Raw genomic sequence first — 15761 nt, forward strand, 5'->3', positions numbered from 1 at the left:
TACAAATGGCAATTAAAGTTCTGAATGACAAATTCAACACTTTAATGTTCAATTTGGGGACCTCTAACATATGCCTGTACACACACCTTCCCCTTGGAACTGATTCAAAAATAGGATTTTGTCCTTTTTAAATTATTATTATTATTATTGTTTACAAAAATACATCAACTGGTCCAAATTCTACATCCAAAACCAAAGACACAAGAAGAAAAATGCACCAAAAAAACCCACCCCAAACTCACCTATCATTTATCTTGATGTTCTGGTCAGTCTGAGGATCATACATAAATCTCATGAGCTGTAGGTGTAATACTGGTGGCAACGTGAGAAACTTTACACCTTTTTCTGCCTCCTAGGCATTTTAAAGGAAATAGAGGATTGAAATTGTAAGATTTTTAGCAATTCAAAATACCTGTCTGCTGCAGATATTTTTCTTTAAATTTTTATTTTATAGACTTGACACTGTAATGTGCAAAGAATAGTTAACTTCCACTCCAGTTTTGAACCATCTTAATGCTGCAGTCCTCCCATGAGCTACTCCAGTAGCATTATACAAGAAAACATTTCATTTAAATTTAGGTCATTCATGAAGCACACGTGAACATAGCATTATGTTACGAACAACTCAGGTATAAATGAAATTAAAAGAATACTGAGGAAAAATCTCATTTCTGATCAATTAAGAATTTCATGTCCACTGTATCCTGACAACAGAGAGTTCACTATTATGCTGCTTTCTGAGAACACCTAACAAAATATAGCATATTACTGACAAAAACTGCAAAAAAAGCTCTAGCAGAAAAAGAAAAATTTTAAAAGTACTACTACTCCGTACAGTGGATGCTGCAAATTACAACTGAAAAGCTCAGAAATGTGCACCTAAACAGTTAAAATTCCACAGGTGCTTCTAATGTTTTTGATGATACAGAAATTGCCTCTCTAAAGTAACTTTCAGCTTTTTTTTTTTTTTTTCTAGACACAGATCCACTCTTAGAGGAAGGATTTGAATAAATTCTCAGTCTTGAAAATCAGTAGAGAATTTAACTGTAAAATCATTCTAGTCACTAAAACTGTTACAGGTACAATACAAAACCAAAATTCATTGCTAAGTAGACTTTTAAAATCTAAGCTCTGTTTTGAGAAGTCTAACAGCAATTTAGAGGAGCTATGTACAAGCTTGCCTGAAGAGAAATATGACCAAGATCATTTGTTGATACAACCTAGAATGGTTGTATCAGTAGCAAAGTTTTTTTGGCCACTGTAGCTTTGTTTTATCAAGGACACAAAAATAAAATTTTAAAAAATCAAATAAAATACCTGTAAGCCATGTTCTCCTGCATCATACTTGTTATCACCGTCCAACTGTTCCACTGCAACATAGTCAATGAAGGACTCAAAAACTAAATGAAAAAGATTGGGAATGATATGGAAAGTGAAGAAAAAAAAGTTTACTCTAGCTTAGGGGCTTAACAATGTATTTATCAAATAATAGTTTAAGACACTAGAACTTGTACTTGAGTATTTGTCTTTATAAAAAGTAAAGTTTTATATTGTTCAAGAATATCAAGAAACACACCAAAATTGGAGGGGCATATGTAGGAATTTCAAGATTTTAAAATCAGTTAGAACTGCCTGCCAAATGTATTCTCTCTAGAACTGTTAAGTATCAAACTAGATAATTTTGTTTGCTTGAGTCTTGCACATCCTTTTTCATGTCTTGTATGCCAAATACTTGGTGACCATCAATAAGTGATCAATGTTATGCTATTATTATTTTATTTTTCTTATTGCTATGGTCAAGCCTAAATATGAACCTATTACCCACAAGTTCATCTCCATGTATAAATTATAACCTATGGTGATAACACTACTGTTATTAATACGTCACTGATGCACTTCCATAACACCAGTAAAACCTCTAAATTCAAAGAGTTTCATGAAAATATCTCAGAGTATTAGGCGGGAAGAAACAGCGAAGTGAAAAGGGAAAAGGGGAAAAAGTGTAACATAAGCAAAGACATTTTCTACAGAAAATGCTTTCAATGAGCTGTCAAAAAGTAAGACCCATTCCTCTAAAATTAAAGCAAGGATCTTTCAAAGTGCTGATCAAGATCAAACCCATTTGAAATCAGCAGGCACTAAACAAACAGGTACTAAACCCATCTGGTAACCAAAAAAAAAACAAACAGCCCAACATGTTGAAGTATTTGATTGGTGCATATCATGATGTATCACTTACTATTTTTCTTTCCCTTTATACTTAGTTGGATGTCATAATAATCTTCTATTCGTTCAGATCGATAATCTACGTGTTTGCATTGGATATAAGACTGTAAACAAAAACAAACACAATAGAATTTCAAGGTACAAAAATAACAGAGTTAATTTTAAAAAGTACTAACACATTAAATACATACCACCATCTTTCCTCTGAACAATTTAGGAATAGTGCCTTCTACACACGTGCCTTTCATTTTATTTTCCACGTTATCAAGCAGCTGAAAGAAAGATTAATTTTTACATAGGATAAACATGCACAGTTGCTAAATTCAGTCATCACATACAAATGACTCCTGTACTGATGAAACTCTAAGCCATTTGCATAAAAATGAAGTCTTAGTCTATTCATACTGGCATCTCCTTTTTTAGTCCTCCAAATTCTCTTCTTTCCCCTAGAAAATGTTTTGAGGGCTACCCCAGCTACCATCTTTTGGGTCACAAATTAAGTAATGCACCTGCATGTTCAAAGTTGCATTCCTCTCTACAGCAATATAAGGACCACTAGAATATACATGTTCTATTTATTTTCAACCTTCCCTATCCTTGACAAACTCCTCACCCTCAAAAGGTCACAATTAATCCCATTCTTAAAAAAGAGAAATAAACCAAGGCAAAAACTACCTCAATTCATATAGACTTAATTTAATCAGTTAGTGTCACTATTACTAGGAATGTTACCGAATTTTAGTATATACACACAGTATCAAGAGACAATACTATGATATATGAGTAAGAAATAGCAAAAACATACCACTCGACATAACTCCTGGACATCATGTTGCATGAAGCTGTCTAAAGTTTCCCACCTTTGTAATGCAAATCAATAGAAAAATTACTATACCATAAAAAAAAATTTACAGCTCAAAAGTCACTTTCATGATTTCTTCTCATACCAGGAATTTAATATATAGTGAGATGTATAGACGAAGATTTAGTACTGCCTGGTGCGCATGCTTTTTAGTTCTGTAGCATTTACTTGGCCTACAGCCTGGTTCTAAAACCATTTTTCCTTTCAGTAATCCCAGCTCAGAGGAGGAAGGGGAGGAAGCTGTGGGACGTTTTGGCAGCTGCTTTGCACCCACCTGCCTTTTCTTTCTGTGGTCCTGGTACTGGGAAAGCAGCCCATGCCACTGGAAGAGGCCAGGCTCAGGCTGTTGATAGCATAATTCTTCTAGTCAAAAACCTATTTGCAATTCATTTTAAAAAAATTCCAGAGTAGGCCTTGGAGCAACTCACTGCTGTCAGAAAAGTTCCCACAACACACTTCTAGCTGCCTCTGTATGGAGTGCCCTTCAGGTGCAGCTAAGCAGCGTTCAGGACTTATTTGTGCACATCAGAGGAAACCAATGGACTTATCCTGGCTGCTTTGTGCTCATCTGAACAGTTACTCTTGAATGCACAGTAACTCCAAGGACGCACCCCGCTGCCTGAACACCACCTGTACTGTATGTACATTTGCAAGCAGTTGTGTGAATGGAGGGGCGAGTGCAAAATAGTCAAAATGCCTCCACAGTAGCCAAAATGGTACACTGCAAAGATGTTCAGTGCTACTACCTTAAATAAAAGGGAAGAAGCATAAAGGAGTCATTTTTAGTTACACTGTGAAATACTTTCTCCTAGAAACTCTTTAAAATATTTAAAAAGCATCCTTGAGTTCAAGTCTCTGACAATTCCTTTTGCAACAGCCATCACTCCCACTATATAAAAAAGCTATATTTACCGTAGGCTTCAGCTCCTGTGTGAACCAGAGGTTCAGCCCCGGCTCTTGAAGCTAGGAGCACTACTGATCAGGAGCAATACTAACTTTATTTTCCCCTCCCACTCTCTCCTCAGTGACTCATCTGCATTGTCACACTGCAGCATGCTGCTCCCAAAAGCATGCCAAAACAACTGTGTGGGGGTCCCCACTGGAACAAGATCAATGAAGTAATCCATTGGGTAATTAAGAATGGAAAATAGCCTCCTGAATCTCCAAGCTTGAAATGCTTGCTTGCTTGAAGGAAAAAAATCAAAAAGTTACATACTAATACATACTAATATTAGGATTTTTTACAAAGGAGCTCCTTCAGACAATATCACTTTCTTCTGAAAAAAAGCCAAACTTATTTAGATTCTACAGAAACTCGTAATACCCAATAAATATACATAGCATATGGCTAGGTCTCACAAGGTCAGAATCCTCCCTCTCTGACTTAAAGGAGGAAAAAGAGCAAATCTTCAACCACATTCAGAAGTTCCTTCCCAAGAACAAAGGTGGGCATGAGCACATTTTCAGAAGCTTACTCTCAGATACAAAATTAAGCATGTGCAACACCCTCAGGAAAGATCTCCTCATGCTCCTGAAGATGACACAGTTAAGATACTAACTCAAGATGAAGTATTTATGATATCAGCAAATCTTTATAGTGCAACAAGACAGCAGGAGTGCTGATAAACTAAGCATACAATGTATCGGTAGGAAGAGGATACCACCAGATAAAGATACAGCACTGAGGTTACCAATTTCATTTTAAAATCGCCTCAAAAAGGTGAAAAGAAAAGGAGAATAGCTGTAATGTTACAAGAATCTTATCAGGACAGACCTCTTCTACAAGTTTTAGCAGAAGCTGCAGGATCAGAGACCTCAGAAATGTGACTGTCATGCTGAATACTAGGATCATGTAAGATCATATAATTTAATTTTCTAACTTGTTTTCAAACAAAAAATCCTTTCAATACTATTATAAAAGATTAGTTTACAAATACACATGTAGCAAAATAATGGAAACCAGAATCTTTTAGAACGATTTTTAGTTAAAAACCCTGGAATTCATAGGATGTGCAAAAGGAAAGCTTGTAGAGACTATGCTAATCTTCATCTTCTCTCTTAACTTCTGCTCAACCAAATTATCAAACTAGTGTAGAAAACAAACAACAACAAAAACATCCTCAACACAGCTATATCGTGTAATTCTGTCTTCCACATATTCTGTATATTCTAGATTTAAAATTATACTTTGTAACACTGTCTCACAAGAAGTAGTACCAGACCGAAGAAATATTGGGCAACGAACTGGATACTGGGGAAAAATGAAAGTAAAAACCAAGCTTTCAATAGATGTTTTATGGAGGAAAAGTGGGTGCGAGAATAAAGAAAATGCAAAGAAATATTTTGTGTGTGTGCTCTGACACCTTTACTTCACACCACAGGTATTCCTTTTAAGCTTTAAATCATGAAACAGAATATGGGATAAATATTTCTAAACTGTGGACAGGCAAAAAGACATGCATCTTTGATGTGTAATGACAAAGCGTTACAACAGTCATCAGTGCTGAACTAACAATCTGGAAATACAAGTTACTGTTTTTTCCCTAGATTTAAAACAGAAACAATTGAGACAGTAACAATACACTAACTGCGATATTTCAGCAATGTGTTTTGTTCTCGATCTTCCTTACACAAATGTGCCATAACTTTCAGGTAACACGAATCCCAATCCCACTACTGATTTGTTTGATGACTGTGTACCCCCCACCAATCTGACTTTTGAATCATCTGGCTTTAGGAATGATTATTACTAAAAACCTATCCAACTGAACTATGAAAAACTAGCAATTAACATGCTGTATTAATATTGCTCTGCACCTCTCTAAGAAGTCTAGTATAAATAAAGCCTTTTTAAAGAAGTGTTATATGAAAACAAAAAATAATTGAAATTTCTGAAACTTACCCAAACGATTTTGTTAACTTTTTGGTTCCAACTGGTTTGTCACTATGTTGCAGCTCATAAAACACTCTTTGCAATGCTAGAGGAACGCTTTTGGATGAATCATCTCCTTCAGTGGGCATCATGTACACTGCCTGAAAAAGTATTTAGTTCAATTAGTATCTAAGGAAAAGTTCATTGCTCATATCGTTGAATGCATCCTTTCCTCGTCAGTGACTTACTTCATATAAACTCCATTTAATCACTCCAAAAGAGTCTGAACAAAAAATCTTTTAATGTAGTGTAAAAATATTGTCTGGAATTACTCCTCTTAGAAACACAGTGTTTAAAATGATCTGAACAGACTTCATTCACGGTAACGTTAAACTCCACCCTAAAAAATGAATACACTGAAGCATGCAAAACACACGAACAATTTATCATGCCTTGTATGCCTATGCAATCATCACAGTAGGACCAGATATACCAAACAACACTACAGGATTTTAAAAATAATATCACTTTTGTGCTTTAGCTTGGTTCTGTGTGAATACTGTCATCTTCACTGGGGGAAAACAAAAAGCACAAAGGGCATCAATCAGGAACACAGAAAGGGTCTACGTGCAGGAGAAGGATGTCAAGGGACACTGAGATTCTCCAATACATTCCTTCCTACTTAACATCACCACTGGTAGCAACTGAAGTAAACAGCTCAACAATTCAATTCACTGATCCTAACAAACCAGGAAGGTTTGAGAACAAAAGTTACACAACTAGACCAACAGGCCTTAGGAAAGTTCGAACTGGCAGTGAAATGAGATTCACTGAAGAAATATATCTAGGGAAAAGTAACAGCAAAGAAAAGGTATTGACTGAGAAACACTCGTTTAAAAATTGTGACTGTAAAAAGAAAATAGAGGCAACTTTGAAAGAAGATAACACTTAAAATGATAGACTCTGATATTAAGTAGTATAAGAAAAACATCCTGTTAAGAAACAGAGATATTGCCAGCTGAGTTTTTGCCTCTGAAACGAGCAGTGTACAGCTTTGGGCGCGAAGCACTGAATTGGACCTCAGCTCCTCTCACTCCGTTTCTGTGTCAGCCTAGATTTCAGATGTATCCAGCACATCTACCCTGTGCCTTACGTTCCCTGTGTACAGAATGAGGTTGGCCCTTCCAGCGTGTTGCTCAACTGCTGGGGTAAACTCATTCCTTGTTACACGAATGCTCAGGGCAGGGGCAATGGGAGACACAAGACAGACATTAGATACAGACACGGCTGACAGAAAAATACAACTTAATGTCAAACAAAAAAGGCCAAAATAAAGGCAATAAAATGTTAAGATATTGACCGGCCAGTTAAGAAGATTTAAAAAATCCTGAACATCCACAAAATGAGTTTTCAAATATGCAGAAAAAAACACTTGGAAGGATAAGAACCAACCAAAGTAGTAAGATGAAATAAAACAAACTAAAGTTCCTTCATACCTTTTTACTGAAATACTGATTAGTTTGGCCAGGAAAGCAAACCCCTGACATTCAGATTTTTTTAAAAAGAAGTTAATTATGCAACAGTAAAGCAATGTGATAATTCACATCTTTTTATTTACATTTGAATTTTATATTTAACTTTTAAAATTTAGCACTAAACTGAGATGATATAAAGCAGAATCATGACTGAACACTAGAAGCATTTAAATTTACGTTTCTACTTAGTTGTTAACTACATTGTCAAGAGCAGTATCTACAGACCTAAAAAGGAAAACATGCTCAGGCTCCTACCCAGTTGAGTTCCAAGTATCTCCAGGAACAGAGACCCACAACCTCTCCACACATGCTACCGTCAAGTTTGACCACCCTGACTGCGAAGCATTGTCAGCATCTTGCAGAATTAACTTAACCTCTCTCTGACCCCTGCTTATGAACCCTTTTATAAGCTGGTTGTCACTGGCCAAAAGAAGAAACAGGAAATATCTGAGTGACCAAGTTTCAAATCTTTCAAATCTAATCAGCCAGTATTAATTGTTTTTCATAACTTGTAAACAACCAGTCATAAAAGGCAAAAATTTAAGAAGTTACTTGCTATGTTTAGGCAAACAGGATTTGAAAATCACATAAGGAAAAAAAAAAACAACAAATGTAACTAGTGCAGATACATTTTCCTAAAATACTTTTTGTATATTATTATTGATAATAAGTATTCAAATGCTATTGTCATGAACATTCTTTGTGACAAACCCAAGATGATGATATAACAGGGTAAAAGTCAACCTAGTGGTTGTCACTATAGCTATCTCCTTCCAAAATGAGATAAATGGGAGTTCAGAATACCGCGATGATTGAACAAAATCAGGTCCTTTGCATTTAGTTCTTATTTGGTTTCCTCATGTACCATCTGGATGACTACATCCTTTCCTGTATCTCTCAAATAATATTAAATCAATTATTTAAAATTTATTTGTAATGACTACATTCCAGATGTAATTGAATAAAAACACCAGTTTTATTTCTTCTGAAATTCTAATATTTTACTACAGACTGACATCTAACATACAGCCTACCTTTGGTTTTTCCTCCTGTGTTTGTGTATATATGCACAACTGAAGACCACTTCTCAAAAACCTTACGTGTTTCTTCAAGTTAAAACAAACCACGATCCTTTACAAACTTTTATTTTCATGTTTAGCCCTCCCAAACTTTGAAAACTTGATCTCAAGATCAAGGAGTTGGGCATTTTGATCCATTAGAAAAAAGCAGCATCTTTAACCCCTGAGAAGTTCCCTTGGGAAACGAACACACAAGAATGACAGAAACATGTAGAGGCAATGGCTAAAAGCAACAGACAGGGATACAGGAAAAAATTTAGATGTTTATGTGGTAAAAGAATGCTACAGACAAGCTTGAAGACAGTGCTTAGAGTCAAAGACAGTTAGTTAAAGAAGGGAAGAAAGCACTGTGCATGAAATTTGAAGGTACGGTAAAATATATTAACTAAATTATTAGCTAAATTAAGGAGAGCGGGTCAGGGAGAAACATATTGCACCTATACTTACGATTTTAGTATCGTTATGTAAATGTTCTGCAACATGCTCACCAACTGTAGGGAATTTTTCCAAGAGAACCAGCAAAGAATTTTAAAACTGACTGGCTGAAGCAACACAGACTGACTGGCTGGGGGCACTGATGACAGACACGGGAAGCAACATGAAGTGGTTTGAGATCAAATCTGGACTCCCCACTGTCCTTTGCCAGAGTAGACTGCACTTAGGCATGCATTTACCCATCACAAAGATATGCCCTGCTTTATTCCCTACCACAGAAGCCAGACGGCTGCTAACAAAGGGAAGTTTCATTTCAAGCACCCAGGAACCTTCCAACCGCTGTTTGGAAACAGAGCAAAGAAGGAAAGATGTCTGCATTCATCCTCTCCCACACTTCAGAGGGTTTGACTTCCCATAAATATATGCTTGCACTTGATATTGTTCATGCTTTCCCAGCTCTATTCCTGACAGCAATTTCTCTGTTAACAAGCCTCTGAATAACAGCAATAAAAATAATTATTTCTCTTAAGTATGGAGGATTAACAGAAATAACTAAATTGGTGATAATTGTTTTAAAAGTAACAAATTTGTTCAAAGTGAAAATAAATGTTGTATAAATTCTGTTGTTTTTTTTTTTTTTTCCAGACCAGATAGCTCGTGATTCTTCCTTATCTGTCGTAACAGCAAGTGAGTACCAAAACTGCCTAAAACAACCCCTATTGGCTCTTCTGATTCGGAGGACTCTGAAAATCTGAAGAATAAGCAGAGAATTAGGCATCCAGTACCATTTCCATTAAGGAATCTGCAGTTACCAGCTAGCAAATTAAGCTCTGTCATATGGTTGCTATCCAGATATTAACAATCCCTAACAGCTGGTATTTATTTAAGGCCTGGGGAAGAAGTGCAGGGGAATGCCTGAGAAGACTAATTCAATTGAAACAAATCTGTATCACAAAAGGCATTTCTTCACTGAACAAGTTTTCTTCATGGTACATGCTGATTTACTGACTGCAAGACATTCTAGAAAGGAAATACTCAATTGGATTAGATGTAGCTATTATAAAAACACATTTTTCTTTCAAGAAATGTGAGGTTGTCCAAAAGAATAAGATGCACAAACATTACGAATGCTGAGCAAAAACCAGGCATTATAACAAATGATAAGCTGAATGGGTAAATTACACTTCTTGTAAAAAAGAAACAGGTGCACCACATAAAACAAGTCAAGTATTTATTTCTTGTGCATGGCATTGGTAAAACCTCGGTTACAGTCTACTGAAGCTCAACGTGCTATTTTTTGCAATTTTGGAGAGTAAGCAGCACATTGTAAAAGAAAAAAAAAATCCCAACTGGGGCTCTTACAGGCCACTGTGATACAAATAATGATAAGACTGGAGAATAGGTATAATGAAAAGTACTGTAGAAAAATAAGCTTAATGGAACAACCTAGTACACACACAAGAAAGAAGTCAGAATTCTTCATTTTCACTAAGAGATACCACAAGTGCAAATGGCAAGAACACAAAAAACTTATGTAAAACTACAAGAACAAAATACAACAGAACATTAAGAATGGCAAAAGAATCTTCAAAAATCTTTGAGAGTGAAGAGTTTTATTATTATTATTCCTAAAGAATAATAACAACTAATAACAGTAGAAGGATAAAGTAGGATCAAAAGGACACTCCAGTAAACTAAATGGTACAAAGTAGTATATATCTTCTAACTAGCCACGCTTCAATAAAGTAATTTATGTTTTTTACCCCATTAAGGCTATTGCACTATTTTAAAATTACACATTATCTAGTGCATTTCATCCTGTTTCAGTGAAATATTTAAGCGCATACTCCAAAATTTTACTCCTTCCAAAGAAGTACCATCTGCAGTAATTAAAAAAAACATGAATGAAGCAAATATAAAAGTTGTTTAAATTGCTGAAATTACAATGCTTTCCCATCACTACAAAGATGCAAACCACAACAGCAGAAAATTCAGCTGTGCAATATAAATTAAGAGACTGAACAAATGAACCTCACAGGACGTACTTATTTATCTTTTTATGTTGTTTATGGGCTGAGAAGTCGTGAGTTTTCTAGTTTAACTATTTAAAGAAATGAAAATTACTTTCCTCACATCTGCAAGAAATAGAATCAGTCTTCTTTTTTTCCTTCAACAATTCAAAGCAACATTCACACATAAGAAAGTCTAGGAAACACCCCTTAACTCAGGTTTTTCCACCAGGTATTCTGTCTACTTTCACAAAAACCAAGAGCCTATGCTCAAACTAGAAAAGGAAACTTGGGGCTGAAGTGCAGGAAGGAAGACGTGCATCAGCATGTCACAGCTTCCGTTATAGGATAAAGGAGGTAAAAGGAATAGAGAGACACATTCTGAAGCATTTATATATAAATATTCTGGATATTTCAATTAGCAATCTCATTTTGTTCCACATTCTAATTACCTTTCGTAGTTGATTTGTGAAAAATAAAGTCTGTAACAAACTGTTCATGTAACAAGTTGCTCCCTGGTTCTTCAAGCCAACATATCCTGTGTGCTTCTTTGAATCCCACCTGGAAAATAGTGGTTAAAAAAAAAAAAAAAAAAAGATATAACTATTAACTGTAAAGAACACTTGTTCTAAGGTAGCACTGCTGGTAGGTATCAACTACTCTTCACTATTACTTAAGGTTCAGAAAAAAAAAAAAAAAGACTACATATGCTTTCCTACTACCTGCCAGTATATCTTTGGAATTAAATGCTTTGATGTTAGATTTTCTTTTTTCAATATGTTCTATATGGTAGAAAAATTATTTATAATGAAAGTGTACTGAAATCCAAAGCTATCCTTTTAAAAGGAAGTCTGCATTTCAGTAGAACCAATTTGTTTAGAAGTGACATGAAACAGAATGACTCAGACAAGGCAGTTTTAAAACTGTAAACCAAGGAAAGCTAGATTGAAGAGTCACCTGACTGTATCTGAAACTCTTACCAGTTGTAAGATCAGAAATATTGAGGCTACATTAGCAGACACCTTAAATCACAAATTAATTTGTACAGAAGTAGAAGTTCCACAACATCATAATATAAATTGAAGTTTAACTTTGACAAAAATGTGTATGACTGATGAAAAATATTACTTGTGAGAAATAATTAAGTAAACGTGACAAAATAAAAGTGTCTAACAAGCTACAACTATTAATAACAAAGTACATGAACAACCTCAAGTGATGTAAAAATATTAAAATTAAGAATTATTTTTGAACAAAGATACTTACGCCACTCCATGTGGAGCATCTGCTTGAACGTAGACTTCAAAAGTAACTTTGTCCTCTTCTATAAAGCCTTTTTCAGGATCAGTAACTTCCTGTAAAACAAGAACAACGCAGGAATATGAGAACTGCAAAACTTCTCTATATTACAAGATGACTGTTGTGAAGCATCCAGTTAGACATTGCTTAATTTCCAAGCCTGACCTACCAGTAATAATAAAATGAAGGGAAAAAAGAAGGACATCAGCAAAGCTGTTTTTCAGCTTAATACACTTAGTTCTTTTTTAATGTCTAAATACAGGAAATTTGTTCCTGGCTTTTAAGGTTTTACAGTACTATTTCAATTTCCTGTGGATAATAAGAATCGGTAATCAGAAGTTGGGCTTCTACTTGAAGAACATTATTCCAGAAAGATGAAAGATTAGAGGGCCAACCTTTGAAAAGGCTTAAAAAGATGTCTCAACTTAAGATAAGCCTTAGCAGTATTATTAGTGCATTGAAATATCTATACACATATACAAATAACACATGGAAACGGAAGAAAGTTTGCATTGTTTCAGAATGATGATGCCCCTTTCCCCCCCCCCACTGATTGGCATTCAGATACACAGAAAATAATAATGAAGGAATGTTTATGTCATAATGAAAGTAAAATCAACCTATAATAACTAAGTACAGGAATTTGTAAGAAACTGAAAATAAATCTTCAGCAATAATAAAAAACAGCTTAAAAATTCTATAGGTATCTCAGGATCCATGAATGCAAGTTCAAAATTGCATCTATAATGTAATAGATTAACGTATGTCCAATTACTTACACTCCAGGCCATAAAGTTGGAAAAGCCCCAGTCATTTTCCTTATGAAAGAACAAGTGACTAATACGACGACTGAATGATTTTTCATCATCTTTGTAGTTTATTATCTTGAGAACTGCTTGCGCATGACAAGACCACGACCTATAGACACAGAAGAAACATTTGAAACTCATTCAAAACCAGCTTTTTATAGTCATTAAAACATTTTGTTAGTTAGTTGGGTTTTTTTTGGTACTTTACTTTCACATTTGTGTTTTTTCTTATTAGATGTTAAGATTTACTTAATTATTTTCAAGGGCATGAATCCCTGGGGCCTTCTGAGGGTGCATTATGAACCTGAAGCTGGAACAGAGGTTCTCTTAGGGCAATGACATTATTAATAAAGTACTGCTGGGCTAGCACAGGTAACAGGAGTTTAAGAAGCTAACTGATCTCAAGGTAAGCTATTTCTAACCTACTTCAGTGCAGATGGGTTTGCCAACTGAAGGTGGTCTTGGTGTCTCCAGAGTGTGGTAACTCAGCCTCTGACTAAGGAAAGGAAGAGATTCTTCTGCATTCCCTCCCACCAGATACACCCCCCTATCCTCTTAACCTGTCTTCAGTAGCATTTCATTGTGACCAGTCCTGTTAAAATTCATCTTGCTTGTGCAAAACGATCAGACTGAACAACACTTCAAAGAATGCTTTGTCACTGTCTCATACAGTGGCATGACTGCTTTCTTAGCTCCATCAGCTGCACCGTATTTGATATACTTTTAAAGATCACATTATTCTTTTCCTGTGATTAAACGTCTGTGAGATGAGCATTCACCTTTTAGGTTACAAAAATGATGTGAAAAAACAACTGCTGTTATGCAGTGAGCTGCAAACTCTGCAAGATTTCATGCAAGAATGAAATTATCTTACTGGAAAAGATACCTTTGAGACATCTGCTCTCTAGCTGGATACGGTGCAGTAATTCCCCAGAAATTTGTATTTACCTTTCTAATTTCCTGCATTATTTGCCAAAGGGGTAAAAGATAGCCAATTTTGCTTGGCATAATGGAACCTAAGAACATGCCTGTGTCCTCATATTGGCCAACGAGCAATGAACTCTGTTTAAGGAGATACCTCAATGCATTGTTCTGCCTCAGCTGCTAAGAATTACCTGCTCATGCTCTTTACAGACAGCATTTATAGCTCAGCAAGGCTACCGAAACTCCAGAAGCTCTTCAATTTGAAGTAAACCCAGGACTTCTCACATACTAAGAGAACTGTCAAAGACTTCCCTCCAGCAATCAAACAGAAATATATCTAAGTTCTACCACAAACTTGCCTAAAGAGAAGATTAGTTATATGCCACACTGCCTAAAGAGGGGATTACTTTTTTTGTTGTTGTTGAAGGGAAGAGAAGGGGATTCAAAATGTGGCAAGAATTCTTTCCTCTCAAAAAAAGATTGGTAGATTTTTTTTTCCATAGATGTCTTCATTTCTTGCAATACAGATTAACTAGTATCAAATGAAGATTTGTAAAATAATTAAAAGTGTCTTACGTGGAGTCGGATTCAGCATTGCACTGTAGGAAGAATCCTACACTTTTTTGGTGTGGTCTGTCTGGGTAGAGTCGTGGCATAACCATGATCTTCCATGGCAAATTCCGCACAAAGCAGGGAGGACTGAGAACTGACTCGCTCAATCTGTTGAAGCGTTCGACTGTAAACTGAAATGTTGCTTCTGATCGCCAACTTGTATCTGTAAAGTATACAAATACATGCAGAGAGCATTTGAAAGATCTGATGGTTTGCCCTTCAAAACCATTTTCAAAAATCCTGCAACATGGGTGTGTTTTATGTAGTGAGATTCTGGAAGCAACCAAAAAAAAAAGTCCAAAATCCAGTGTCATTTAACTCTTTAGCAACTGAAGTTTCAATTTTCTCATTTTGAAAAACACACTGCAACAGCATTCAGAAAAACAGCACTGAAAGACACATTCCTCCTGTACTGTTTCTTAAATCATTTTATTACTAGAATTTGCTACCACTTGAGGTTCTTCTAAAGCTGTAGGTACAGTAAGACTGAAATATCGAATGCTTTACAACAAAAATCACAGCCCACTACCTCCTCTTGTTGTGCAGTGTCTTCACAGATCAGTTTAAGTCAGTTGTTGGCATGAACCAAGACGTTTGAAGGATTTTCACAATCTGTTCAACTGGCCTGTCAATACGAAGTCACCACTTAGCTGATTTCTGCTTGCAAGAGTGTTTTTTCTAAAACAGATCAACCTCATGCTTTGCTTTTAATTTCCTATCATGTAAGTGAAGAATTTTTCAAGACTAGGGTCCTGTTGTTCTTTGTTGTATGCAAGTCTTAGAGATTTTTAGTGGTCTAAAACAAAGTTAAATAAGACAGTTTTTAATATTGCTTATTTTGACACACAAACTAATTTTGCCTTCTTCCCACATCCCTGCTTCTTCATATACCACAATCTGTTCCACTTCTGTTGTACAAAGCTGTAACAGGGTGCTGGAGACTGCGACAGCTTCAGGAAGGCACAAGACTGGGCTCTTTTTTGTTGTGACATGCCTCATATTGTATATAGGGAGAAAAAACTTGCAACTTATCTCAACAATTTCACAAGGCAAGGAACACGTACAGTGCGCGCACATGACGCTCCCCCCCTTTTTTTTT

The 15761-nt window shown here is 35.7% G+C and overlaps 1 protein-coding gene across 1 annotated transcript in view; it reads right to left on the bottom strand.

The window, feature by feature from the left end:
• USP7 (ubiquitin specific peptidase 7) overlaps positions 1-15761 on the bottom strand; it is a 70666-nt gene that overhangs the window by 20195 nt on the left and 34710 nt on the right. The window contains exons 3-12 of the mRNA XM_035339885.1: positions 14627-14825; positions 13097-13235; positions 12285-12373; positions 11471-11579; positions 5991-6121; positions 3032-3086; positions 2418-2498; positions 2240-2330; positions 1318-1400; positions 243-352 (exon numbers count right to left, since the gene is read on the bottom strand). Of these exons, the coding sequence (XP_035195776.1) occupies positions 243-352; positions 1318-1400; positions 2240-2330; positions 2418-2498; positions 3032-3086; positions 5991-6121; positions 11471-11579; positions 12285-12373; positions 13097-13235; positions 14627-14825 (1087 nt within the window). The remainder of the gene's footprint in view (positions 1-242; positions 353-1317; positions 1401-2239; positions 2331-2417; positions 2499-3031; positions 3087-5990; positions 6122-11470; positions 11580-12284; positions 12374-13096; positions 13236-14626; positions 14826-15761) is intronic.

Source organism: Oxyura jamaicensis, chromosome 14, assembly GCF_011077185.1.
Source record: "Oxyura jamaicensis isolate SHBP4307 breed ruddy duck chromosome 14, BPBGC_Ojam_1.0, whole genome shotgun sequence".
NCBI lineage: Eukaryota > Metazoa > Chordata > Aves > Anseriformes > Anatidae > Oxyura > Oxyura jamaicensis.